The sequence below is a fragment of the Cherax quadricarinatus genome, unplaced genomic scaffold (assembly GCF_038502225.1).
Source record: "Cherax quadricarinatus isolate ZL_2023a unplaced genomic scaffold, ASM3850222v1 Contig6, whole genome shotgun sequence".
In the NCBI taxonomy this organism is placed as follows: domain Eukaryota; kingdom Metazoa; phylum Arthropoda; class Malacostraca; order Decapoda; family Parastacidae; genus Cherax; species Cherax quadricarinatus.
In genome coordinates this window covers 34,520-62,240 of record NW_027195032.1, presented here as the reverse complement: position 1 = coordinate 62,240, position 27,721 = coordinate 34,520, and the positions used below count along the sequence as shown (strand labels likewise).

At 43.1% G+C, this 27,721-nt stretch overlaps 1 protein-coding gene across 1 annotated transcript in view; it reads left to right on the top strand.

The window, feature by feature from the left end:
- LOC128704493 (guanylate cyclase soluble subunit beta-1) overlaps positions 1-27,721 on the top strand; it is a 121,151-nt gene that overhangs the window by 82,385 nt on the left and 11,045 nt on the right. Inside the window, exon 4 of the mRNA XM_053799618.2 lies at positions 22,369-22,487. Within this exon, the coding sequence (XP_053655593.2) occupies positions 22,369-22,487 (119 nt within the window). The remainder of the gene's footprint in view (positions 1-22,368; positions 22,488-27,721) is intronic.

Here is a 27,721-nt window from a genome sequence, read left to right as displayed (position 1 = left end):
AGGAGTCGAAGAAATAAGATAGATGAGCTAAGATTACTTGCAAGTATAGGTAATATAGATATTATTGGTATAACAGAGACCTGGTTCAACCTGATAGAGAAATGCCTTCTGAATGCAACATAGAGGGTTATAAACTTTTCCACACTGATAGGGTCAACAGGAAGGGTGGTGGAGTGGCGATGTCAGAGAAAATTTAAATTGTTGTCTTAGACGTGATATAAGATTAGAAACATCGAACACAGAATCGGTTTGGCTAAAGTTTCTCGAGGGTCGTGACAAATTAATTTTGGGTGTGATATATAGGCCCCCAAACCTTGATAGGGAGTGCAGTAAGCTGTTATGGGAAGAAATTCATAAGGCATCTAGATATGAAAATGTGATAATGGGAGATTTTAACTTTAGACAAATTGGAACGATATAACAGGAAATCTTGAGTCTAGTGACTTTCTTGATACGGTTCAGGATTGCTTTTCAGAACAGGTTGTGAGAGAACCAACTAGAGGAAACAATCTGCTTGACTTGGTTCTTGCCAACAAAGAGTCACTAATTAATAATCTTCGAGGGGATGGGCAGTTAAGAAATCAATATATTCAATTAAAGAGAGAAATAAAGAAAGGAATAAGAAAAGCAAAAAGGAATTATGAGGCTAAGGTCGCAAGGGATTCAAAGACTAACCCTAAAGGGTTCTTTCAGGTATACAGAAGTAAGATTAGGGACAAGATTGGCCCACTTAAGAATAACTCTGGTCAGATCACTGACAGTGATAAAGATGTGTGTTAAATTCTCAATACCTACTTCCTCTCAGTTTTCACCCAGGAAAATACTAGCGATATTCCTGAAACAGATTATGTAGAACAGGACGATAATAAACTATGCACGATTGCGGTAACTAGTGATATGGTCCTCAGACAAATAGAGAAACTAAAACCAAACAAATCCCCAGGCCCTGATGAACTGTTTGCAAGGGTGTTAAAGGAATGTAAAGAGGAACTTAGCATACCTTTGGCTAAGCTTCTTAACATATCACTACAAACTGGCATAGTGCCTGATAAGTGGAAAACGACAAATGTAATACCTATTTACAAGGCAGGTGACAGGTCCTTGGCTTCGAACTATAGACCAATAAGCCTTACATCCATAGTGGGAAAATTTATGGAATCAATAATTGCCGAAGCAATTCGTAGCCATCTTGATAGGCACAAATTGATTAATGAATCTCAACACGATTTTACAAAGGGGCGTTCCTGTCTTACGAATTTACTAACTTTTTTCACTAAGGTGTTTGAGGAGGTAGATTATGGTAATGAATATGATATTGTGCATATGGACTTCAGTAATGCTTTCGATAAAGTTCCACTCCAGAGGCTATTGAGGAAACTTAAGGCACACGGAATAGGAGGAGAAATTTTTTCCTGGATAGAGGCATGGCTGACAAATAGAAAGCAGAGAGTTTGCATAAATGGGGAGAAATCAGAATGGGGGCACGTCACAAGCGGTGTTCCTCAGGGGTCAGTGTTGGGCCCGTTGTTGTTCACAATCTACATAAACGACATAGATGAGGGAATAAATAGCGACATAAGCAAATTTGTTGATGACACCAAAATAGGCCGTCCAATTCATTCTAATGAGGACACTAGAGCACTCCAGGATGATTTGAATAGACTGATGCAATGGTCGGAGAAGTGGCAGATGCAGTTTAATATTGATAAATGCAAAGTTCTAAATGTTGGACAGGAAAATAACCATGCCACATATAAACTAAATAATGTAGATCTTAATACTACTGATTGTGAAAAGGATTTAGGAGTTCTGGTTAGTAGTAATCTAAAACCAAGACAACAGTGCATTAGTGTTCACAATAAAGCTAACAGAATTCTTGGCTTCATATCTAGAAGTATTAATAATAGAAGTCCTCAGGTTGTTCTTCAACTCTATATATCCTTGGTTAGGCCTCATTTAGACTATGCTGCTCAGTTCTGGTCACCGTATTACAGAATGGATGTAAATGCACCGGAAAACGTTGAAGAATTGAGACACATATGCAACACATGGGAATCTTTATTGAAGAAACGTTTCGCCACACAGTGGCTTCATCAGTCCAATACAAAGTAGAAATGGGTAAGGAGAGGATGAAGAGTGATGGACTGATCACATCGATTCCAGGTTGAGGGACTCATTACCTCAAACTTCTCCTCTCCTTACCCATTTCTACTTTGTATTGGACTGATGATGCCACTGTGTGGCGAAACGTTTCTTCAGTAAAGATTCCCATGTGTTGCATAAGTGTCTCAATTCTTCAACTTGTCGGTTTTCTAAACCATTCATCACACTGGAAAACGTACAGAGGAGGATGACAAAGTTGATCCCATGTATCAAAAAACTTTCCTATAAGGATAGACTAAGGGTCCTGAATCTGCACTCTCTAGAAAGGCGTAAAATTAGGGAGGATATGATCGAGGTGTATAAATGGAAAACAGGAATAAATAAAGGGGATGTAAATAGCGTGCTGAAAATTTCCAGCCAAGACAGGACTCGCAGCAATGGTTTCAGGTTGGAAAAATTCAGATTCAGGAAAGATATAGGAGAGCACTGGTTTGATAATAGAGTTGTGGATGAGTGGAACAAACTCCCGAGTACAGTTATTGAGGCTAAAACGTTGTGTAGTTTTAAAAATAGGTTAGATAAATACATGAGTGGTTGTGGGTGGGTGTGAGTTGGACCTGACTAGCTTGTGCTGCTGGGTCTGGTGGCGTGCTCCTTCCTTGAGTGGAGGTGACCAGACTGGGTGGGTCATTTATCTCTTCAAACAGGTGTAGTGTCTGATATGTGGAAGATGGCTAATGTAATTCCTATTTTTAAAGCAGGGGACAAGTCGTTACCGTCAAATTACCGCCCAATAAGCCTGACCTCAATTGTAGGTAAATTACTAGTCAATTATAGCTGAGATTATAAGAAGCCATCTCGATAAGCATAGCTTGATTAATGATACTCAGCATGGATTCACAAGAGGCCGGTCTTGTCTAACTAATTTATTAACTTTCTTCAGTAAAGCTTTTGAGGCTCTTGACCACAATAAAGAATTTTATATTATTTACTTAGATTTTAGTAAGGCATTTGATAGAGTTCCGCACCAAAGACTGTTAAAGAAAGTGGCAGCTCATAGCATTGGGGGAAAAGTACTCTCGTGGATCGAGTCATGGCTCACAGACGGAAGCAGAGAGTGTCCATAAATGGGGTTAAATCCGAGTGGGGATCTGTAACAAGTGGCGTACCACAGGGATCAGTCTTGGGCCCGTTGTTGTTTATAATATATATCAATGACCTTGATGAGGGTATTACTAGTGATATGAGCAAGTTCGCCGATGACACAAAGATAGGTAGGAAAATTGATTCAAACGTAGATGTTAGGGAACTTCAGGAGGATTTAGACAAACTCTATTCTTGGTCAGAAAAGTGGCAGATGCAGTTCAATGTAGATAAATGCAAGGTTCTGAAGCTCGGGAGTGTGCATAACCCTAGCACTTATAAGTTAAATAATGTAGAACTTAGCCACACAGATTGCGAAAAGGACTTGGGGGTTATGGTAAGCAGCAACCTTAAACCAAGACAGCAATGCCTAAGCGTACGTAATAAGGCAAATAGATTACTGGGATTTATATCAAGAAGTGTAAGCAACAGAAGTCCAGAGGTTATACTGCAGCTTTATGCATCATTAGTAAGGCCTCGCCTAGATTATGCAGCTCAGTTCTTGTCTCCATATTACAGAATGGATATAAATTCGTTAGAAAACATTCAGCGTAGAATGACTAAATTAATACATAGCATCAGAAATTTTCCCTATGAAGAAAGATTGAAGACTCTTAAATTACATTCACTTGTTAGAAGAAGAATGAGGGGAGACATGAAGAAGAATGAGGGGAGACATGTATAAGTGGAAGATGGATATTAATAAAGGGGATATTAATAAGGTCTTGAGGATGTCTCTCCAAGAGAGAACCCGCAGTAATGGATTTAAATTAGACAAGTTTAGATTTAGAAAGGACATAGGAAAGTATTGGTTTGGAAATAGGGTAGTTGATGAGTGGAACAGTCTACCTAGTTGGGTTGTTGAGGCTGGGACTTTGGGTAGTTTCAAAATTAGGTTGGATAAATATACGAGTGAGAGGGGTTGGATTTGATTGGCACTTACAAATGAGTGGATAGAGTTATCAGAGATTATTTCTTGGGTAGCACTGATAATTGGGTTGGTCAAATGTTTTGTTAATGGGATGGGTTGTAATGGACCTGTCTAGTATGGGCCAACAGGCCTGCTGCAGTGATCCTCCTTTCTTATGTTCTTATGTTCTTATGTAATCTGTACGTGTGGGAGTGACGTGCGGAAGTGTATGTGTATGAGAGTGGCTGTAGTCAAGTATGAGTTTGTAAAGGTAAGTGTTTTTGTTTAAACAAGTGGAGCAGTGTGTTAGTGGAAGGATGTGGATGAGTGATATACATATGTTGATGGGTGAGTGAGGATGAATGTATGATAGGTGAATGAGAAGAGTCTATGTAACCAAGTTGCACATACACTCATTTCCTAGCCCCATCTAGGACTATTTAATTCCGGTGACTAATTAAGGAGATGGGTCGACATGACTCACGAAACTGTAATGACGTGATTGCAAACAAACCATACCACGAGTGGGGTTTGAACGCGCGGTCAGTCTCCAAACTCCAGACCGTCGCGTTAGCGGTCACAGTGGTGCCTGTGCTAACCTTCATATGGTGTAGAAATATACCTAGTTGGATTAATCTTATTGTAGCTAGCTGGTCCAGTGGCTAACGCGACGGTCTTGAGTTTTGAGACTCTCTGATCGTGGGTTCAAATCCCACCCGTGGTATGGTTTGTTTGCAATCGCGTCATTACGATTTCGTGAGTCATGTTGACCCATCTCCTTAATTAGTCACCGCAATTAAATAGTCATGGTTTCTTAGGTCCTATCTCTTCTGTTCTTAATACTTTCTATGACGTCTACCTGTACCACTTCCTCATCTAACTCATTCCACTTATCTTCCTTAGATGGAAATAAATGGTATAAAATACCGACACAATGGAAATATAAACACAAATGCAGTATAATGTGATCCTTTATTGACTACGTTTCGCCCACACAGTGGGCTTTTTCAAGTCACAAACAGAACTACCTGGGGTGGAAGGAACGCGAGTATTTATAGTCCGGACTATAAATACTCGCGTTCCTTCCACCCCAGGTAGTTCTGTTTGTGACTTGAAAAAGCCCACTGTGTGGGCGAAACGTAATCAATAAAGGATCACATTATACTGCATTTGTGTTTATATTTCCTTATCTTCCTTAGACTGAGAAAGTTGCTGTGTCGCGATAGCGGCTAGCTCACTGTGCATCCCATGCTACCCTGCGAGCGGTAGCCAGAAAAAAGGATATCAGATTACAATGGGTCTTTGTCAGACCCCACTGATCATTGTTACATTGCTAGAAAGGAATGTTAGATGTTATACACAGTACAATAAGGGAAACGATCTCAAAAAAAAATTATTACAATAAAAAATAAAAGAAAAAATGGTCATAGCTGGGTTGCAATCTCCATACAGTTGTTTGTCTATCTAGTTGATGTAAAATATGGATACAGTCCCAAGATTTCAGATAATTTATCATTAATAATGAAGTGTTTTGCCATATCTTGTAAGGTTTGCATGGAGATGCCTCTGAAAGGTTAAATGTATCGAAATTATGATTCTTTCCAGTGTACGAACCTCTCTGTCCACACACTTTGCATTTTAAGTCACTGACATCTCCATACGAACCGTACTGCCAGAAACATTTATAGCTAGCCTTAACTCGACTCACGAAATCGTAATGACAAGATTGCAAACAAACCATGCCACAGATGGGGTTAGAACCCACGGTCAGAGAATCATAAAACTCCAGACCGACGCGTTAGCCACTGGGTCAGCTGGCTTCAGTAATTTCCATCCAACTAGGTATATTTACGCACCATAGGAAGGTTAGCATAGGCACCACTGTGACCACAAATGCAAGTATTTACAGACGAATCTCCAGTTGGATGAATCTTATTGTTGCCAGCTAGCCCAGTGGCTAACGCGTCGGTCTGGAGTTTTATGACTCTCTGATCGCGGGTTCAAACCCCACCCGTGGTATGTTAGCCTAGCCTTAGTCTACCAGTAACAACATTTACAATCTGCTAGCCATGTTATTTTATCCACAAATAATTTGACTAAACACATTTCATTATGATTGTCAAAGAACCTGCTGGTTTCTGTACTGTTCTAATTTCCTTAACCTGGTTTGCTAGTTCCTGTCTAAGAAGGTCTCGCAGACTACTCTCCGAGAAAAATAGTTATACTTAAAATTTTCTTTAATGCTTATTTAGCTAATTCATCAACTTCCTCAAGCTCCTGGAGGCCTATGTGAGAGGGAATCAACTAAAAATGAAATCATGTTGTACATGATTGTACATGTCGGTTCTCTGAACCATTCATCTACAAACCTGTCAGACACTGCAACTTCTTGGGATCTTAATACTTGGGAATTCTACGCTTGCCTAATTCTTAGGCACGACCTACTTCCACATTGAACAAATGTGACACCACCTATGACTGCTGCACCTCTCCTGCCTACGGTTTATAAGCTGCTTCTCCGATCATATGCCGTATTCTATTCTAGATTGATGGACTGAACACATCGACTCAAGGTTGAGGGACTGATTACCTCATTCTCCTCCTGTTCTCCAAGATTCTCCTTTGTATGGACTGATGAAGCCACTGTGTGGCGAAACGTTTCCTCAATAAAAATACCCAAGAGTTGCACATGTGTCTAATTTATCAACATGATTGTCATAAATTATAGGCAAGAATTATAATTGTGCGAGATATGTGTACCTTTATTGCCAGATATTTCGCCATCCTGTTTCTTTATCAACTCAAATTCAAGGTCATAATGGGGAAGACTGTAGAATCATATACAAAAGACGAGATAATCAGTCCCACAGCTTTAATGTTAGTGAAGAACACGGTAGTCTAATAATAACGTGTCGGACCGAAACGTCGGCCTAAGTTCGTTTCCTACGTACGGGTTGTATAATGTTCAAATTACAGTATTATGCCTTTTTATTATTTTTTATTTATACACTAATCAGGCTACGTATTACTCACGTCTCTCATGAAATCGTAATAACACGATTGGAAACAAACCACGAAACGGAAGGGGATTGAACCCGTGGCAAAGAGAGTTTTAGAACTCTCCACGAGTTCAATCCCTACCCGTTTCATGGTTTATCTACTCGCGTGTATTACACCACCACCCCGTTCAAAGGGGGTGATGGCTCTTCAATCAAGGAATTAAGGCTATTCTTTCCTTTTCTCTTCCAGTTTACCTTTCCCGCGCGTATAATTATCTAGCGGTTACCTAGATGCTCTTGTTCGCACTCACCTGCCCATCCTGTGTGTGGGATTTAGACAGGTGATACTTATGGTTTACAAAATCCGTGGTTTCAACCTTTGCTGTGACTCTGTGTAAACTGCTTTGTTTACATTGTGCTTCCCCCTGGTGGCACCTGGAAACACTAACTCCGAAATGTTATTGAATCCGAGCTTAAACACCGCCACAGGCAAGAATCTGCCTGGGATATTTTTACCATCACAGTGTTAACGTCGCATTTGTCAGTTTATAGCGCTGGTAGGTACCTGGTAGTGCAAGTAGTTACCTGGTAGTGCAAGTAGTTACCTGGTAGTGCAAGTAGTTACCTGGTAGTGCAAGTAGTTACCTGGTAGTGCAAGTAGTTACCTGGTAGCGGAAGTAGTTACCTGGGAGTGCAAGTAGTTACCTGGTAGTGCAAGTAGTTACCTGGTAGTGCAAGTAGTTACCTGGTAGTGCAAGTAGTTACCTGGTAGTGCGTAGACCTGGAAGTAAGTTACCTGGGCGCAGTGCATGGGAGTGCAACTAGTTACCTGGTAGTGCAAGTAGTTACCTGGTAGTGCAAGTAGTTACCTGGTAGTGCAAGTAGTTACCTGGTAGCGGAAGTAGTTACCTGGGAGTGCAAGTAGTTACCTGGTAGTGCAAGTAGTTACCTGGTAGCGGAAGTAGTTACCTGGGAGTGCAAGTAGTTACCTGGTAGCGCTGGTAGTTACCTGGTAGCGGTGGTAGTTACCTGGTAGCGGTGGTAGTTACCTGGTAGCGGTGGCAGTTACCTGGTAGCGCTGGTAGTTACCTGGTAGCGGTGGTAGTTACCTGGTAGTGCAAGTAGTTACCTGGTAGCGCTGGTAGTTACCTGGTAGTGCAACTAGTTACCTCGTAGTGCAAGTAGTTACCTGGTAGTGCAAGTAGTTACCTGGAAGCGCAAGTAGTTACCTGGTAGTGCAAGTAGTTACCTGGTAGTGCAAGTAGTTACCTGGTAGTGCAAGTAGTTACCTGGTAGTGCAACTAGTTACCTCGTAGTGCAAGTAGTTACCTGGTAGTGCAAGTAGTTACCTGGTAGTGCAAGTAGTTACCTGGTAGCGCTGGAAGTTACCTGGTAGTGCAAGTAGTTACCTGGTAGTGCAAGTAGTTACCTGGTAGTGCAAGTAGCTACCTGGTAGTGCAAGTAGTTACCTCGTAGCGCAAGTAGTTACCTGGTAGTGCAAGTAGTTACCTGGTAGTGCAAGTAGTTACCTGGTAGCGCAAGTAGTTACCTGGTAGTGCAAGTAGTTACCTGGTAGCGCAAGTAGTTACCTGGTAAGGCAAGTAGTTACCTGGTAGTGCAAGTAGTTACCTGGTAGTGCAAGTAGTTACCTGGTAGTGCTGGTAGTTACCTGGTAGTGCAAGTAGTTACCTGGTAGTGCAGGTAGTTACCTGGTAGTGCAAGTAGTTACCTGGTAGTGCAAGTAGTTACCAGGTAGCGCAAGTAGTTACCTGGTAGCGCAAGTAGTTACCTGGTAGTGCAAGTAGTTACCTGGTAGTGCAAGTAGTTAACAGGTAGTGCAAGTAGTTACCTGGTAGCGCAAGTAGTTACCTGGTAGGGCAAGTAGTTACCTGGTAGTGCAAGTAGTTACCTGGTAGTGCAAGTAGTTACCTGGTAGTGCAAGTAGTTACCTGGTAGTGCAAGTAGTTACCTGGTAGCGCAAGTAGTTACCTGGTAGTGCAAGTAGTTACCTGGTAGTGCAAGTAGTTACCTGGTAGTGCAGGTAGTTACCTGGTAGTGCAAGTAGTTACCTGGTAGTGCAAGTAGTTACCTGGTAGTGCAAGTAGTTACCTGGTAGCGCAAGTAGTTACCTGGTAAGGCAAGTAGTTACCTGGTAGTGCAAGTAGTTACCTGGTAGTGCAAGTAGTTACCTGGTAGTGCAGGTAGTTACCTGATAGTGCAAGTAGTTACCTGGTAGTGCAAGTAGTTACCTGGTAGTGCAAGTAGTTACCTGGTAGTGCTGGTAGTTACCTGGTAGTGCAAGTAGTTACCTGGTAGTGCAAGTAGTTACCTGGTAGTGCAAGTAGTTACCTGGTAGTGCAATTAGTTACCTGGTAGCGCTGGTAGTTACCTGGTAGCGGTGGTAGTTACCTGGTAGTGCAAGTAGTTACCTGGTAGCGCTGGTAGTTACCTGGTAGTGCAAGTAGTTACCTGGTAGCGCTGGTAGTTACCTGGTAGTGCAAGTAGTTACCTCGTAGTGCAAGTAGTTACCTGGTAGTGCAAGTAGTTACCTGGAGGCGCAAGTAGTTACCTGGTAGCGCTGGTAGTTACCTGGTAGTGCAAGTAGTTACCTGGTAGTGCAAGTAGTTACCTGGTAGTGCAAGTAGTTACCTGGTAGTGCAAGTAGTTACCTGGTAGTGCAAGTAGTTACCTGGTAGTGCAAGTAGTTACCTGGTAGCGCAAGTAGTTACCTGGTAGCGCAAGTAGTTACCTGGTAGTGCAAGTAGTTACCTGGTAGTGCAAGTAGTTACCTGGTAGCGCAAGTAGTTACCTGGTAGTGCAAGTAGTTACCTGGTAGCGCAAGTAGTTACCTGGTAAGGCAAGTAGTTACCTGGTAGTGCAAGTAGTTACCTGGTAGCGCAAGTAGTTACCTGGTAGTGCAAGTAGTTACCTGGTAGTGCAAGTAGTTACCTGGTAGTGCAAGTAGTTACCTGGTAGCGCAAGTAGTTACCTGGTAAGGCAAGTAGTTACCTGGTAGTGCAAGTAGTTACCTGGTAGTGCAAGTATTTAGCTGGTAGTGCAAGTAGTTACCTGGTAGTGCAAGTAGTTACCTGGTAGTGCAAGTAGTTAACAGGTAGTGCAAGTAGTTACCTCGTACCGCAAGTAGTTACCTGGTAGGGCAAGTAGTTACCTGGTGGTGCAAGTAGTTACCTGGTAGTGCAAGTAGTTACCTGGTAGTGCAAGTAGTTACCTGGTAGTGCAAGTATTTAGCTGGTAGTGCAAGTAGTTACCTTGTAGTGCAAGTAGTTACCTGGTAGTGCAAGTAGTTACCTGGTAGTGCAAGTATTTAGCTGGTAGTGCAAGTAGTTACCTGGTAGTGCAAGTAGTTACCTGGTAGTGCAAGTAGTTAACAGGTAGTGCAAGTAGTTACCTGGTAGCGCAAGTAGTTACCTGGTAGGGCAAGTAGTTACCTGGTGGTGCAAGTAGTTACTTGGTAGTGCAAGTAGTTACCTGGTAGTGCAAGTAGTTACCTGGTAGTGCAAGTATTTAGCTGGTAGTGCAAGTAGTTACCTGATAGTGCAAGTAGTTACCTGGTAGTGCAAGTAGTTACCTGGTAGTGCAAGTATTTAGCTGGTAGTGCAAGTAGTTACCTGGTAGTGCAAGTAGTTACCTGGTAGTGCAAGTAGTTAACAGGTAGTGCAAGTAGTTACCTGGTAGCGCAAGTAGTTACCTGGTAGGGCAAGTAGTTACCTGGTGGTGCAAGTAGTTACCTGGTAGTGCAAGTAGTTACCTGGTAGTGCAAGTAGTTACCTGGTAGTGCAAGTATTTAGCTGGTAGTGCAAGTAGTTACCTGGTAGTGCAAGTAGTTACCTGGTAGTGCAAGTAGTTACCTGGTAGTGCAAGTATTTAGCTGGTAGTGCAAGTAGTTACCTGGTAGTGCAAGTAGTTACCTGGTAGTGCAAGTAGTTAACAGGTAGTGCAAGTAGTTACCTGGTAGCGCAAGTAGTTACCTGGTAGGGCAAGTAGTTACCTGGTGGTGCAAGAAGTTACCTGGTAGTGCAAGTAGTTACCTGGTAGTGCAAGTAGTTACCTGGTAGTGCAAGTAGTTACCTGGTAGCGCAAGTAGTTACCTGGTAGTGCAAGTAGTTACCTGGGAGCGCAAGTAGTTACCTGGTAGTGCAAGTAGTTACCTGGTAGTGCAATTAGTTACCTGGTAGCGCTGGTAGTTACCTGGTAGCGCTGGTAGTTACCTCGTAGCGCTGGTAGTTACCTGGTAGCGCTGGTAGTTACCTGGTAGCGCTGGTAGTTACCTCGTAGCGCTGGTAGTTACCTGGTAGCGCTGGTAGTTACCTGGTAGCGCTGGTAGTTACCTGGTAGTAGCAAGTGGTAGTTACCTGGTAGCGCTGGTAGTTACCTGGTAGCGCTGGTAGTTACCTGGTAGCGCTGGTAGTTATCTGGTAGCTCTGGTAGTTACCTGGCGCTGTGTAGTTACCTGGTAGCGCTGGTAGTTACCTGGTAGCGCAAGTAGTTACCTGGTAGCGCTGGTAGTTACCTGGTAGCGCTGGTAGTTACCTGGTAAGGCAAGTAGTTACCTGGTAGCGCAAGTAGTTACCTGGTAGTGCAAGTATTTACCTGGTAGTGCAGGTAGTTACCTCATAGTGCAAGTAGTTACCTCGTAGCGCAAGTAGTTACCTCGTAGTGCAAGTAGTTACCTCGTAGCGCAAGTAGTTACCTCGTAGTGCAAGTAGTTACCTCGTAGCGCTGGTAGTTACCTCGTAGCGCTGGTAGTTACCTCGTAGCGCTGGTAGTTACCTCGTAGCGCTGGTAGTTACCTCGTAGCGCTGGTAGTTACCTGGTAGCGCTGGTAGTTACCTCGTAGCGCTGGTAGTTACCTGGTAGCGCTGGTAGTTACCTGGTAGCGCTGGTAGTTACCTGGTAGCGCTGGTAGTTACCTCGTAGCGCTGGTAGTTACCTGGTAGCGCTGGTAGTTACCTGGTAGCGCTGGTAGTTACCTCGTAGCGCTGGTAGTTACCTCGTAGCGCTGGTAGTTACCTCGTAGCGCTGGTAGTTACCTCGTAGCGCTGGTAGTTACCTGGTAGCGCTGGTAGTTACCTGGTAGTTACCGCGTATCGCTGGTAGTTACCTGGTAGCGCTGGTAGTTACCTCGTAGCGCTGGTAGTTACCTGGTAGCGCTGGTAGTTACCTCGTAGCGCTGGTAGTTACCTCGTAGCGCTGGTAGTTACCTCGTAGCGCTGGTAGTTACCTCGTAGCGCTGGTAGTTACCTGGTTACCTGGTAGCGCTGGTAGTTACCTCGTAGCGCTGGTAGTTACCTGGTAGCGCTGGTAGTTACCTGGTAGCGCTGGTAGTTACCTCGTAGCGCTGGTAGTTACCTGGTAGCGCTGGTAGTTACCTCGTGGTAGTTACCTCGTAGCGCTGGTAGTTACGTGGTAGTTACCTCGTAGCGCTGGTAGTTACCTGGTAGCGCTGGTAGTTACCTCGCTGGTAGTTACCTGGTTACCTCGTAGCGCTGGTAGTTACCTCGTAGCGCTGGTAGTTACCTCGTAGCGCTGGTAGTTACCTAGTTACCTCGCTGGTAGTTACCTCGTAGCGCTGGTAGTTACGTGGTAGTTACGCCTCGCTGGTAGTTACCTGGTAGCGCTGGTAGTTACCTCGGTAGCGCTGGTAGTTACCTGGTAGCGCTGGTAGTTACCTCGTAGCGCTGGTAGCGCTGGTAGTTACCTCGTAGCGCTGGTAGTTACCTGGTAGTTACCTCGTAGCGCTGGTAGTTACCTGGTAGCGCTGGTAGTTACCTGGTAGCGCTGGTAGTTACCTCGTAGCGCTGGTAGTTACCTCGTAGCGCTGGTAGTTACCTCGTAGCGCTGGTAGTTACCTCGTAGCGCTGGTAGTTACCTCGTAGCGCTGGTAGTTACCTCGTAGCGCTGGTAGTTACCTGGTAGCGCTGGTAGTTACCTCGTAGCGCTGGTAGTTACCTCGTAGCGCTAGTTACCTGGTAGCGCTGGTAGTACCTCGTTAGTTACCTCGTAGCGCTGGTAGTTACCTGGTAGCGCTGGTAGTTACCTCGTAGCGCTGGTAGTTACGCTGGTAGTTACCTGGTTGCGCTGGTAGTTACCTCGTAGCGCTGGTAGTTACCTCGTAGCGCTGGTAGTTACCTGGTAGCGCTGGTAGTTACCTGGTTTCGCTGGTAGTTACCTCGTAGCGCTGGTAGTTACCTCGCTGGTAGTTACCTGCGCTGGTAGTTACCTCCTGGTAGCGTGGTAGTTACCTCGCTGGTAGTTACCTGGCGCTGGTAGTTACGTAGCGCTGGTAGTTACCTGGTAGCGCTGGTAGTTACCTTGCAGCGCTGGTAGTTACCTCGTAGCGCTGGTAGTTACCTGGTAGCGCTGGTAGTTACCTGGTAGCGCTGGTAGTTACCTGGTAGCGCTGGTAGTTACCTGGTAGCGCTGGTAGTTACCTCGTAGCGCTGGTAGTTACCTCGTAGCGCTGGTAGTTACCTGGTGGTAGTTACCTGGTAGCGCTGGTAGTTACCTGGTAGCGCTGGTAGTTACCTGGTAGCGCTGGTAGTTACCTGGCGCTGGTAGTTACCTCGTAGCGTTGGTAGTTACCTGGTAGCGCTGGTAGTTACCTCGTAGCGCTGGTAGTTTCCTGGTAGCGCTGGTAGTTACCTGGTAGCGCTGGTAGTTACCTGGTAGCGCTGGTAGTTACCTCGTAGCGCTGGTAGTTACCTCGTAGCGCTGGTAGTTACCTCGTAGCGCTGGTAGTTACCTGGTAGCGCTGGTAGTTACCTGGTAGCGCTGGTAGTTACCTGGTAGCGCTGGTAGTTACCTCGTAGCGCTGGTAGTTACCTGGTACCGCTGGTAGTTACCTGGTAGCGCTGGTAGTTACCTGGTAGCGCTGGTAGTTACCTGGCACCGCTGGTATGTACAGTAGTAAGCAGTATTTAGCTTTGGATAAATGCGTGTTTCCGCTCTAATAGCGTTGTAACAGAGGCGATGATTGGTAGATAAGTTGTTGATTCTGTATGTAATATTAATCTATTTAAGTATTAAAATAGTACATAATAGCGACAGGTTGAAACGTAAGGCACATGTGCAACAGTTAGGTATCCTTATTGTTGAACCGTTCACATGTGCAACAGTTAGGTATCCTTATTGTTGAACCGTTCACATGTGCAACAGTTAGGTATCCTTATTGTTGAACCGTTCACATGTGCAACAGTTAGGTATCCTTATTGTTGAACCGTTCACATGTGCAACAGTTAGGTATCCTTATTGCTGAACCGTTCACATGTGCATCAGTTAGGTATCCTTATTGTTGAACCGTTCACATGTGCATCAGTTAGGTATCCTTATTGTTGAACCGTTCACATGTGCATCAGTTAGGTATCAGTTAGGTATCCTTATTGTTGAACCGTTCACATGTGCAACAGTTAGGTATCCTTATTGTTGAACCGTTCACATGTGCAACAGTTAGGTATCCTTATTGTTGAACCGTTCACATGTGCATCAGTTAGGTATCCTTATTGTTGAACCGTTCACATGTGCAACAGTTAGGTATCCTTATTGTTGAACCGTTCACATGTGCAACAGTTAGGTATCCTTATTGTTGAACCGTTCACATGTGCAACAGTTAGGTATCCTTATTGTTGAACCGTTCACATGTGCAACAGTTAGGTATCTTCATTGTTGAAATGTTTCGCCTACAGAGTTTCTTCAGTCGAATACAGAAGAGGTAGCAGATGCAGCAGAGATGTAAACACGATGTCATCATTATTGTTATTATAATCAAAAAGAAGCGCTAAGCCACAAGGGCTATACAGCGACGATGTCATTAGTGTTCCAGACTATGGAGCAAAACTCTTCTCTAGGTTGAAGGACCGACTGCCTCACAACTACGTCTTCTGCTCACTCTTCTGTACTCGACTGAAGACACCGTGCAGGAGAAATGTTTCGGAATAAAGATACCTAACTGTTGGACGTGTGTTTTACTTATCAATGTTAATCTATGTTTAAGGACATATTATGTATGCAAAATAAATTCGGCACGACATACATATGTTGTGCAGAATAGGTAAAATTGGTCAGTTTGCAAGAACTCATTTAAAATTAAGTCCTTTCTAAAAATTTATCTTATACTTTTAAAAATGTATTTTTTCATTTATGTTAATGTAAAAATTAATAATTTTATACCAAAAGAACCTTAGAAAACTTACCTAATCTTATTACACGAAGCGCAACTTAATTTATCCTAATCCAACTATATACTGGAGATTGAAGGAGGGAAAAGAGCAAAGAAAGCCCTTGAGAAAATTATATCAGGCCACCAGGACGTCTGAGAGATAAATGAAACAACCAAGGATATACTTAAATCAGACCCAGAGATATGGAGGGAAATGAAATGGAATGAGAAAAGGAAGAGGTCACTCATTCAGGGGCTCCATGAGGCAGATGGGAAAACCAATGATGAAAGAAGATGGGGTAGGGAGGTAAAATAAGATTGAGAGCATCATCGTGGTAACAGGAGAGTAAGCAACCCACCTGACAAATTTTCAGAGACTTGGATGTTGCTCGAGGCAAAGGAACTGCCCAATCAAATTGATGTTCAAGACAGAAATAGTACAGAACAAAATCTTGCAGAGGAAACCACTGCTAAAGGGATCCCAAAAATACCAGTGAGTGTACCTCGACGACAACAGAAGACAAAAAGAAAGGGAATAACTGAAAGAGTAAGAGGGTGCCAGAGGCAGGAAGGGAAGGACAGGGTAGGTACTGACAAACAAACGAGTGCATCCTCGGTGGGATCAGCAGACACAACCACCCAGAGCATCACCTCAAACCCTACCACCCCACACCAACCAAACACAATAACCAGAACTGAGCCACACTTCACACCTGCAGTCCTTCCCCCAGCATTAGTACCACCAGAACAGCAGTCTACCATAATATACAGACTTGCCAACCACACCCACAGCCTGCACCAACCTCTATCACCCCCCCCTCCCAGAATACAGCTCTGGGAAGGAAGCTGACAGTATGATACACCAACGCAGATGGAATTACAAGTTAGAGTGAGGAATGGTAAGAAAGAATCGCCAATGAATACCCAGATATCATGGCAATCACAGAGACAATGCTCATGGGGGTGATAACAGATGTAATCTTCCTGTCTTAATATCAGATTCTGAGGAAATACAAAGAGTTTTGAGTAGTCAGAGAAGTAGTGGATGAGTGCATGTTAGGAACACTTCAGACTAGGGGTTCAAAAGTGATGATGGCTGTAATGTACAACCCACCACTAAACAGCAAGAGGCCAAGACAGGAATACGATGAGAGCAACAGACTGATGATGAACACACTATCCGAGGAGGCCAGGAAGGTCCACATGAGCAGGGCAAAATTGCTCATTATGGGGAATTTTAACCATAATGAGATTGGGAACATCAGGAACCACATAGGGGGACCAGAGACGTGGAGAGCCAAGATACTGGAGGCAGTAATGGAAAACTTCACAACCAGAGAGAGAGAGAGAGGAAAGGATGAACCAGCAAGGCTGGACCTCATATTCACCTTGAACAGTTTAGACATAAGGGATATCACACATAAAAGGCCCCTGGGCGCTAGTGATCATGTGGTCTCGAGTTTCGAATATGGAGAGTGAAGTAGCATAAACTTCCAAAAAGGGGACTACACAAGTTTTAGGCAATTCCTACACGAGGTGCAGTAGGTAAGCGAGCTAGAGGGAAATCAGTAAACGAAATAATGGAACACATGATCACAAAATACAGGCAGGCAGTGGAGAAGTTTGCACCAAGAGGTACCAGAAGACCAAAGTTAGCTCATGGTTTACTAGAAAGTGTGGAGAAGCCAAGGCCAAGTGTGCTAGAGTATGGAAAACGTATAGAAGGCAAAGGACCCAGAAAAACAGGGAGTTGAGCCAAAGAGCCAGAAATGAGTATGCATGGATAAGGAGAGAAGTCCGGCGTCAATACGAGAATGACATAGCATCAAAAGCAAAATCTGACCCAAAGTTATACAGCCACATCAGGAGGATAACAACTGTTAAGGACCAGGTAATAAGGCTGAGGAAGAAAAGAAGGGAGCTCACAGGAACGACCAGGAAGTACATGAGGAGCTCAGCTCATGATTCAGGGAGGTATTCACAGTGGAGACAGAGAGGCTTACAGTAACTCGAGGTGATAGGATGCACCAGCGAGTGCTGGACACACTGCATATAACCGAAGTGGTGGTGAAGAAACTGCTAGATGAACTAGATACCTCTAAGGCGGTGGACCCAAATACTGTATCTCCTTGGATGCTGAGAGAGGGAGCACATGCACTGTGTGCGACACTAATAACAATCTTTAATAAATCTATCGAAACAGGTAAACTGCCTGAGGTGTGAAAGACAGCAAATGTAGTCCCAATTTATAAGAAAGGAGACAGTCTGCACAAAATTACAGACCAGTGTCGCTGACATGTAATGTTATGGAGAAGATTATCAAAAGAATAGTAGTGGAGCACCTAGAATGGAATGGGTTCATACATGACAACCAGCACGGCTTCTGGGAAGGGAAATCTTGCGTCCTATGATAAGGTTTCAGAAGCAAGACAGGAGAGAGAGAGGAAGAGATGGGTAGACTGCATCTTCTTGGACTGGAAGAAGCCTTTCGACACAGTTCCACACAAGAGACTGTTTGAAAAGCTAGAGGAGCAGGCAGGAATAGCAGTGAAAGTACTGCAATGGATCAGGGAACACCTGACAGAAGGAAACAACGTGTGTCGGCACGAGACGAGTTGTCAGAGTGGGAGCATATGTCGAGTAGGGTTCCACTAGGGTCAGTCCTAGGTACGGTGCTGTTTCGTGTATATGTGAATGACATGACGGAAGGGATATTGTTATTATTAAAATCAAGGGGGAAGCGCTAAACCCGGAGGATTATACAGCGCCTGGGGGGGGGGGTGGAAGGCATTCAGGCTTAATTCGGGGAACTGGAGCACAGATCCAATTCCCTAAATCAAGAGCCCCTCACCAGCATCAAGGAACCTTCTTTGAGGGGGGATGGAAGGGATAGATTCAGAGGTGTCCCTGATCGCATACGATGTGAACTAATGAGGAAAATACAAGGGGGCGAAGATCGGGTAAGCCTACAAGCGGACGAATATCGGGTAAGCCTACAAGCGGACGAATATCGGGTAAGCCTACAAGCGGACGAAGATCGGGTAAGCCTACAAGCGGACGAATATCGGGTAAGCCTACAAGGGGACGAAGATCGGGTAAGCCTACAAGCGGACGAATATCGGGTAAGCCTACAAGGGGACGAATATCGGGTAAGCCTACAAGCGGACGAATATCGGGTAAGCCTACAAGGGGACGAATATCGGGTAAGCCTACAAGCGGACGAATATCGGGTAAGCCTACAAGGGGACGAATATCGGGTAAGCCTACAAGCGGACGAAGATCGGGTAAGCCTACTAGCGGACGAAGATCGGGCAAGCCTACAAGCGGACGAAGATCGGGTAAGCCTACATAAGGATCTAGACAGGCTGCAAACCTGGTCCGACAAATTGCGTCTAGAGTTTAACCCCCCAGCAAGAGCAAAGTTATGAAGCTTGGGAAAGGAAACAGAAGACCGCAGACGGAGTATAGTGTAAGAGGTCAAAGGCTGTAAAACTCATTCAAGGAAAATGATCTCGGGGTGAGCATCATACCGAGCACATCTTCTGAGGCGAACATCAATCAAATAACTTCTGCAGCATATGGAAGCCTGGCAAACCTGAGAAGAGCGTTTCGACATCTAAGTAAGGAGTCATTTACGAGACTGTACACCTTGTACGTCAGGCTCATAATGGAGTACGCAGCACCAGTTTGGAACCCACACCTGATCAAACACGTCAATAAATTAGAGAAAGTGCAAAGGTTTGCAACAAGACTAAACCCGAAGCTGAGGGGTATGTCCTACGAAGAGAGGTTGAGGTAACTCAACCTGACAACTCTGGAGGACAGGAGAGGTACGGGGGACATGATAACGACATAAAATATTGAGAGGAATTGAAAAGGTGAATGGGGACAGAATGTTTCAAAGATGGGACACAGCAACAAGGGGTCACAGCTGAAAATTAAAGACTCAGATGAGTCACAGGGATGCCAGTAAATACAACTGGAGCTCTGAATCAACTTCAGCAACCACAAATAGGTAAGAACAAATTTGTAAACACACACACACACGAGCCAGGAGCTGTGACCCGACCCCTACAACCACAACTAGGTGAGTACACACACACACACACAAACACACACACTCACACACATAGACACACACACACACACACACACACACACACACACACACACACACACATACACACACACACACACACACACACACACACACACACACACACACACACACACACACACACACACACACACACACACACACACACACACACACACACACACACACACACACACACACACACACACACACACACACACACACACACACACACACACACACACACCAATAAAACAATCACTATAAAACTTTACATTTTACACCGACATTTCAACACGGAAAAACAAAGAAAAAAACTTTTAACTCTCGACACAAGACAGACACACGGAAAAAAAAAATCGCTTTATACAGAAAAATACATAATTGGCCCTTTGTTAACCAACGTATAACTTTTCCCAGGTTCTCTTTGGTATAACAACGAAGGATACATACACAAATAACCCGCACATAAAAGAGAGAAGCTTACGACGACGTTTCGGTCCGACTTGGACCATTGACAAAGTCACACTTTGTCAATGGTCCAAGTTATGATGAGTACACACACACTTGTTCAACCTTTGGACGAAGACCTACTTCGACTAGTGGATGGTACCACTATGACCCCGCCTCCATCTGCTTCACGTCACCTCACTACAGTATATAAGCCACGTCTACGGCCCTATGCTGTACATTCTACAAGATTGATGGACTGAACACATCGACTCCAGGTTGAGGGACTGATTACCTCATTCTCCTCCTCTCCTTACGCCTTCCTCTTTGTATTGGACTGATGAAGCCACTGTGTGGCGAAACGTTTCCTGAATAAAGATTCCCAAATGCTGCATAAGTGTCTCAATCTTCAACTTGTCGGTTTTTCAAACCATTCATCACAACTGTCAGACACGGCAGCATCATGGGATCTTGTTACAAAGAATTCTTCAACACTTGTTCAACCTTTGGACGAAGACCTACTTCGACTAGTGGATGGTACCACTATGACCCCGCCTCCATCTGCTTCACCTCACCTCACTACAGTATATAAGCCACGTCTACGGCCCTATGCTGTACATTCTACAAGATTGATGGACTGAACACATCGACTCCAGGCTGAGGGACTGATTATCTCATTCTCCTCCTCTCCTTACGCCTTCCTCTTTGTATTGGACTGATGAAGCCACTGTGTGGCGAAACGTTTCTTGAATAAAGATTCTCGGTCCAAGTTATACCGAAACGTCGTCGTAAGCTTCTCTCTTTTATGTGCGGGTTATTTGTGTATTGTTCCAGACACGGTATTGTGACTTTTTGTAATTTAACAACAAAGGAGCACTGCTATAGGCCTACTATCCCATGCTCTTAGTATGTACCCGTCCACCCTCTATTTAAGACTAAGTAAGCTCTTATTACATTGATCTACTGTGATGTTTCTTCCATATATACAACCATTACTTCCCAATATCATTTCTAAATCTATATTTCTTCAACTTAAATTCAGTATTTTAAGTCCTGTCCTGATCAGATATTTTCAACACTTAATTGGCATTCCATTTTTTTTTTACCATTCATACACCTAAGTCATATCTCACGTATTTCTGCGCCTTTCCAGAGGTTAAATTTAGTGCCTTTAGCCTATTTTCGTACATAAGGTTTCTGATACATGGAATAAACTTTGTCATCCTTCTCTGTAATATAAAAAGTCACAATAACGTCAGTGGAACAATACACACATAGGTAAGACACATATGCAACAGTTAGGCAACTTTATTCCGAAACGTTTCGCCTACACAGTAGGCTTCTTCAGTCGAATACAGAAAGTAGGCAGGAACAGTAGAGATGTGAAGACGATGTAATCAGTCCATCACCCTTAAAGTCGTAGAATTTGAGGTTGTCAGTCCCTCGGCCTGGAGAAGTTCAGTTCCATAGTCAGGCGAAACGTTTCGGAATAAAGTTGTCTAACTGTTGCATATGTGTCTTACCTAACAACCTGTCGGTATTGTATACCATTTTGATGTTCAATACACACATAACCCGCACATAGGAGAGAGGAGCTTACGACGACGTTTCGGTCTAACTTGGACCATTTACAAAGTTACGTAAGCTCCTCTCTTCTATGTGCGGGTTATTTGTGTATCCTTCAGTATTTTTGGAGCACATATATGCATATCCTGTCACATGGAAACTAGAAGTGAGCAGCATAATCTAAATGAGATCTAACCAATGATACTTGTGTTATGTATGGTTGAGTAATACAGTGTTGCGTTAGTGTGACTTTGTAAATGGTCCCCCCTCAAGGAAGGCTCCTTGATGTTGGTGAGGGGCTCTTGATTTAGGGAATTGGATCTGTGCTCCAGTTCCCCGAATTAAGCCTGAATGCCTTCCACATCCCCCCCCCCCAGGCGCTGTATAATCTTCCGGGTTTAGCGCTTCCCCCTTGATTATAATAATAATGTAAATGGTCCAAGTCGGACTAAAACGCCTTTGTAAACTTCCCTCTCTGTGCGGGTTATTTGTGTATGGTTCCAGTCACGGTATTGTGCCTTTTTGCTCTTTTGCACATGTGTATTAAGATTGAGACACTTGTGCAACAAATGGGAATCATTATTGAAAAGTTTCGCCACACAGTGGCTTCATCAGTCCAATATAAAGCAGAAAGGTGTAAGGAGTGTAGAAGCTTGAGGTAATCAGTCCCTCAGCCTGGAATCGATGTGTTCAGTCCATCAATCTTGTTGAAAGTATAGCATCGTGCCAGAGAAGTGGTTTATACACTGTAATCAAGTTAGTGGAATCAGGAGGCAGAGTCACAGTGGAACCATCCACTAGTGTAAGTAGGTCCTTTCAAAACCATTTATCACATGTGTCTTACTCTTCAACTTATCAGTATTGTATACCATTTTAACATACATAATCTATGAATCATATGAAGCCATGAATTTCTTATTTCCAGGAGTTCCAGCTAATGCTATCTTAGAAATGTTTGGTAAGATGTTCTTTAAGTTCTGCCAAGAGTCTGGATACGATACCATTCTTCAGGTACTTGGTGCCACTGTCAGTGATTTCTTACAGGTCAGTATCTTAAAAGAAAACTTGAAAATTTTCTTAAAATCTTGAGTTATAAAAGTGTTTGTAATATATTTCCCTAAAGAATGACAATATAGTTCAGTAAAATTCCTGTTAGAATGATAATAGGAGAAAATGATACATATATTACTATTCACTCTGGGACACATGCTAGGAAGTTTTTTCCTTATTAAACGTTACTTAACCCGTTAACGGTCCAAACGTATATATACGTTTTTTCAACATTTGGAAGTATGTAAAAAAAAAAAAACGTAGATCTACTTTTGTAGACCTACACATGTGAACGCAGATCTGCTTGGACCGTTTACGGGTTAAAGCATTTTCCTGAAAGATTTCGGTATAAATCATGAGATTAAGACACATGTGCAACATCTGGGTATCTTTATTGTAGACGTTTCGCCATCCAGTGGCTTTATCAATACAAATTCTTGGACATAACTTGAAGACAGTAGAACTATGTACAGAAGATGAGGTAATCAGTCCCTCAACCTAGGAGTAGGTGCGAAGAGCACCATAGTCGTGGAGATTCTGAAGCAGAAGAAAGGATCCTGGCGCTTATATAGTAACGTCAGGTGTAGCAGACGAGGGCATATTCACTGGTAGGCGGGATTCCCCAGTGGAAGTAGGTCCTTCCCAAAGAGATGGGTTAGTTGTAGTAGTAGTTGTCGTAGTCGTGAAGGTTACGTACATGTCCTCAGAATTAAGATTCCATGATGTTGCAGTGTCTGACAAGTTGTGTACGAATGGTATATAATACCGACAAGATGAGATTAAGACACATGTGCAACATCTGGGTATCTTTATTGTAGACGTTTCGCCATCCAGTGGCTTTATCAATACAAATTCTAGGACATAACTTGAAGACAGTAGAACTATGTACAGAAGATGAGGTAATATCATGTACGAGATACCCACAAGTTGAGAAACTGACGCGTGAAAAACACTTAAGACGTGTATTAGGAAACGTTTCGTAATATCTAATGTTTTGTACATGGGGACATTATTATCTAATGCACATAGAAGAGGGGAGCTTACAACGACGTTTCAAAGTTTATTCTCTATAAGGATTACAATGCTGAGTTTACAGAAATTTGGTTATTGTTTGGTTTACATGTAGTAAAATTGTGATTACAGAGTGTACCACTAGAACGCTTAGCATGGCTAGGCATTTCGGGCATACTTAGTTTTATTCTTAATTGTAAAATATTACAAATTATGAGGTAAGTTGGTATTATGGCTAAGTGACTAAATACTGTGATGAATGGTTTGAAAAACCGACAAGTTGAAGATTGAGACACTTATGCAGCATATGGAAATCTTTATTCAGGAAACGATTCGCCACACAGTGGCTTCATCAGTCCAATACAAAGAGGAAGGCATTCTACAAGATTGATGGACCTTACACATCGACACCAGGCTGAGGGACTGATTACCTCATACTCCTCCTCTCCTTACGCCTTCCTCTTTGTATTGGACTGATGAAGCCACTGTGTGGCGAAACGTTTCCTGAATAAAGATTTCCATATGCTGCATAAGTGTCTCAATCTTCGACTAAATACTAGTTTTTTCGGTCCGACTTGGACTATTTATAAAGTCACGCTAACGAAAAGGAGAGAAGGAGGGAGGTGATAATGGAGAAGGTGGTAGGTGGAGGAGGATCCAGTCAAATACTAGTATAACTTTGTAAATGGTCCAAGTCGGACCGAAACGTCGTCGTAAGCTCCTCTCTTATCCTCACGGTATTGTGCCTTTATCTAAAATGGCCAGTCTACACTGAATTTTCCTGAAATTTTCTAAAATTATTTGAAACATTGTCAAGCATTTACTCCATATTTTTGCTGTTTAACCCAAGTTTCAAAGGTCTGTTAAGAAGCTAAGGTGTGAGCAAAGGCTGAGCTCATAGCAAACTAGCACTTAAACTACTAGGTGAGAAAACTAATCTACTAGTACAGTGGACCCCCGGTTAACGAACTTTTTTCATTCCAGTAGTATGTTCAGGTGCCAGTACTGACCGAATTTGTTCCCATAAGGAATATTGTGAAGTAGATTAGTCCATTTCAGACCCCCAAACATACACGTACAAACGCACTTACATAAATACACTTACATAATTGGTCGCATTTGGAGGTGATCGTTATGCGGGGGTCCACTGTATTTGGAATGGCTTTCCATGGAATCGAGCTCAACGCTTTTACTTCTTCTTCTGCTGGGAATAAAGACTACCCAGCCTGAAGATGCTTTAGTGAGCTCTAAGTTAATATTTTTACTGTGCTCATTTCTCGAAGCATTTTTAAAATAAAAATATTCGACGGTCTAAAGAGAAAGTTTTAAAAATAAAATATGATGATTGCCGTATTTCGCGGCTTATTAGACGCATTTTTTCCATACAATGTCTCCAAAAACCAGCTTGCGTCCTATAAACTGAAGGTCAGTGACGGGAGGTATGAGTCTGGGGTTGTGTACGAATGGTATATAGGGACTGATTACCTCATCTTCTGTACATAGTTCTACTGTCTTCAAGTTATGTCCTAGAATTTGTATTGATAAAGCCACTGGATGGCGAAACGTCTACAATAAAGATACCCAGATGTTGCACATGTGTCTTACTCTCATCATGAGTCTGGGGTGTTGGGTGGGTTGTAGCTCTCCGAAGTACGTCCGATGACGAGCCATTGAAACTAAAGCAAGTGTTATAAGCCGCGTCTTATAAGCCGTTTTTTTACTTGATAAAGTTAAATGTAAATGAAACATCTGATGACTTTCCGTCCATGAGATTACTGAAGACACAATCAAACTTGACAGACAGGATGAAGATTGAGACACTTATGCAGCATATGGGAATCTTTATTCAGGCTGAGGGACTGATTACCTCATACTCCTCCTCTCCTTACGCCTTCCTCTTTGTATTGGACTGATGAAGCCACTGTGTGGCGAAACGTTTCCTGAATAAAGATTCCCATATGCTGCATAAGTGTCTCAATCTTCAACTTGTCGGTTTTTCAAACCATTCATCACAATTGACAGACAGGAATAGCTTATAAAGCGGTGAGTAACAGCGAGGTAAAAAGCCAGTAAGTTGCTCAGGTCAATAATCTCAAACAGCCAATGAATTTTCGGCCAAGATGCTCAGATAAATTGTTGAAATAGTTGTAGTGATTGAAGTTGAAGGAGACATTGATGAGTTCACTTTCAATTTGTTTTCCTCCTGTGTTGTCCTCATGGCAATTACTGGAGTTTCTTCTCGTTATTGTGGATGCGATTGACGAGGTCTCAGAGTTTGTGATGTTCATGACGATGGTGCCGAAGACTTGTAGGAGGTAATGTGTATCAGTAGGATCTCAGGTTTGTGGGTCTTAAGCAGACCCAACTTTCTGGCTGGTCCGGGTTTGTTACGGATGGAATGAAGTATTTTTTTTTCCTCTGTTCTGGGCTTTATAAGCGAATATGTGTTTGGCGAGGATAGGGACGGCAAGGCAATGAGGAAGGACAATGCGGATGGTCTGTGGGCTGAGGCGTGTTCTTAGTGACGAACTGGGTGAATATAATGCAGAGAATCCGTAGTTTGGAGATTAGGAGAATTTGCGGGCTGAGGAGGGGTTGTTGAGGTGGTTTGGACATGTAGAGAGGATGGAACGAAATAGAATGACTTGGAGAGCATATAAATTTGTAGTGGAGGGTAGGAGAGGTAGGAGTCGGCCTCGGAAAGCTTGGAGGGAGGCGGTAAAGGAGATTTTGTGTGCGAGGGGCTTGGACTTCCAGCAAGCGTGCATGAGCGTGTGAGATAGGATCGAATGGAGACAAATGGTTTGTAGAACTTTCCGTGCTGTTGGAGTGTAAGGAAACATTTATGAAAGGGTTCAGAGAAACCGGCAGGCCGGACTTGAGTCCTGGAGATGGGAAGTACAGTGTCTGCACTCTGAAGGAGGGGTGTTAATGTTGCAGTTTTATAACTGTAGTGTAAAGCACCCTTCTGGCAAGACAGTGACGGAGTGAATCTTTAAAGCTTTTCTTTTTCGGGCCACCCTTCCTTGGTGGGAGACGGCCGATGTGTTAATAAAAAAACGTATATATATACATAAAGTATATTATTAAGTTGCCACATAGTGCCAGCACCGAGAGGAAGAAAAATCAGATGAGCATTAAGACCCTCGGCTAATTTCCAACATCAAAAAACAGCTAAATGCTCGTCATTCTCAACGTCTGGAGATCTTTTCTGGCCTCGTTCAGCCTCATCACTATCATGTGATGCGAAATGTTCATATATTAGTCCGGATATGAAAAATTTCCCTTCCGTAGGCGCTGACTTTAAATTTCCCTCCAGGTTTATTTTTATTGTCGATTTTAATGAAACCTTTTCCGACCATTTACCCAATATTTTAGTTCTCTTCCGGAATGACCCCTTAGTTGCTCAAGGCCTTTTTCATTTAATTTTTTCATACGAAAGATCTTGGATTCCCCATCTGCCTAATGAGTTTTTTTTTTTCCGATAAAAAATTTCCAGAATTTTATTTACATTTCATTACTTCTTGATGGAATCAATCACAGAAAATGACTCATTCATAGCCTCAGATTTAGACTATTTTGTGACTATTTTGTAACTATTGACCATGGGATAGTAAAATCTTCGATTATTGATCAAGAGGAAGGAGGATCTTTTACTACTGTTGGTGAGAAAGTAACAAGATTTTTGACTGCTATTGGTCGAAAGGAATTTGGATCGTATTATCTTCTCAAACATCAATATGGATTGTGTGTCCAGACTGCTGCTTAAACTAGCTGAACATAATCAAACAGAATGGACATAAATTAGTTAGAAAACATTCAGCGTAGGATGACTAAATTAATATATAGCATTAGAAATCTTCCTTATGAAGAAAGATTGAAGACTCTTAAGTTACATTCACTTGTTAGACGAAGAATGAGGGGAGACCTGATCGAAGTGTATAAGTGGAAGATAGGTATTAATAAAGGAGATATTAATAAGGTCTTGAGGATATCTCTCCAAGAGAGAACCCGCAGTAATGGATTTAAATTAGATAAGTTTAGATTTAGAAAGGACATAGGAAAGTATTGGTTTGGAAATAGGGTAGTTGATGAGTGGAACAGTCTACCTAGTTGGGTTATTGAGGCTAGGACTTTGGGTAGTTTCAAATTTAGGTTGGATAAGTACATGAGTGGGAGGGGTTGGATTTGAGTGGGACTTGCAAATGAGTGGATAG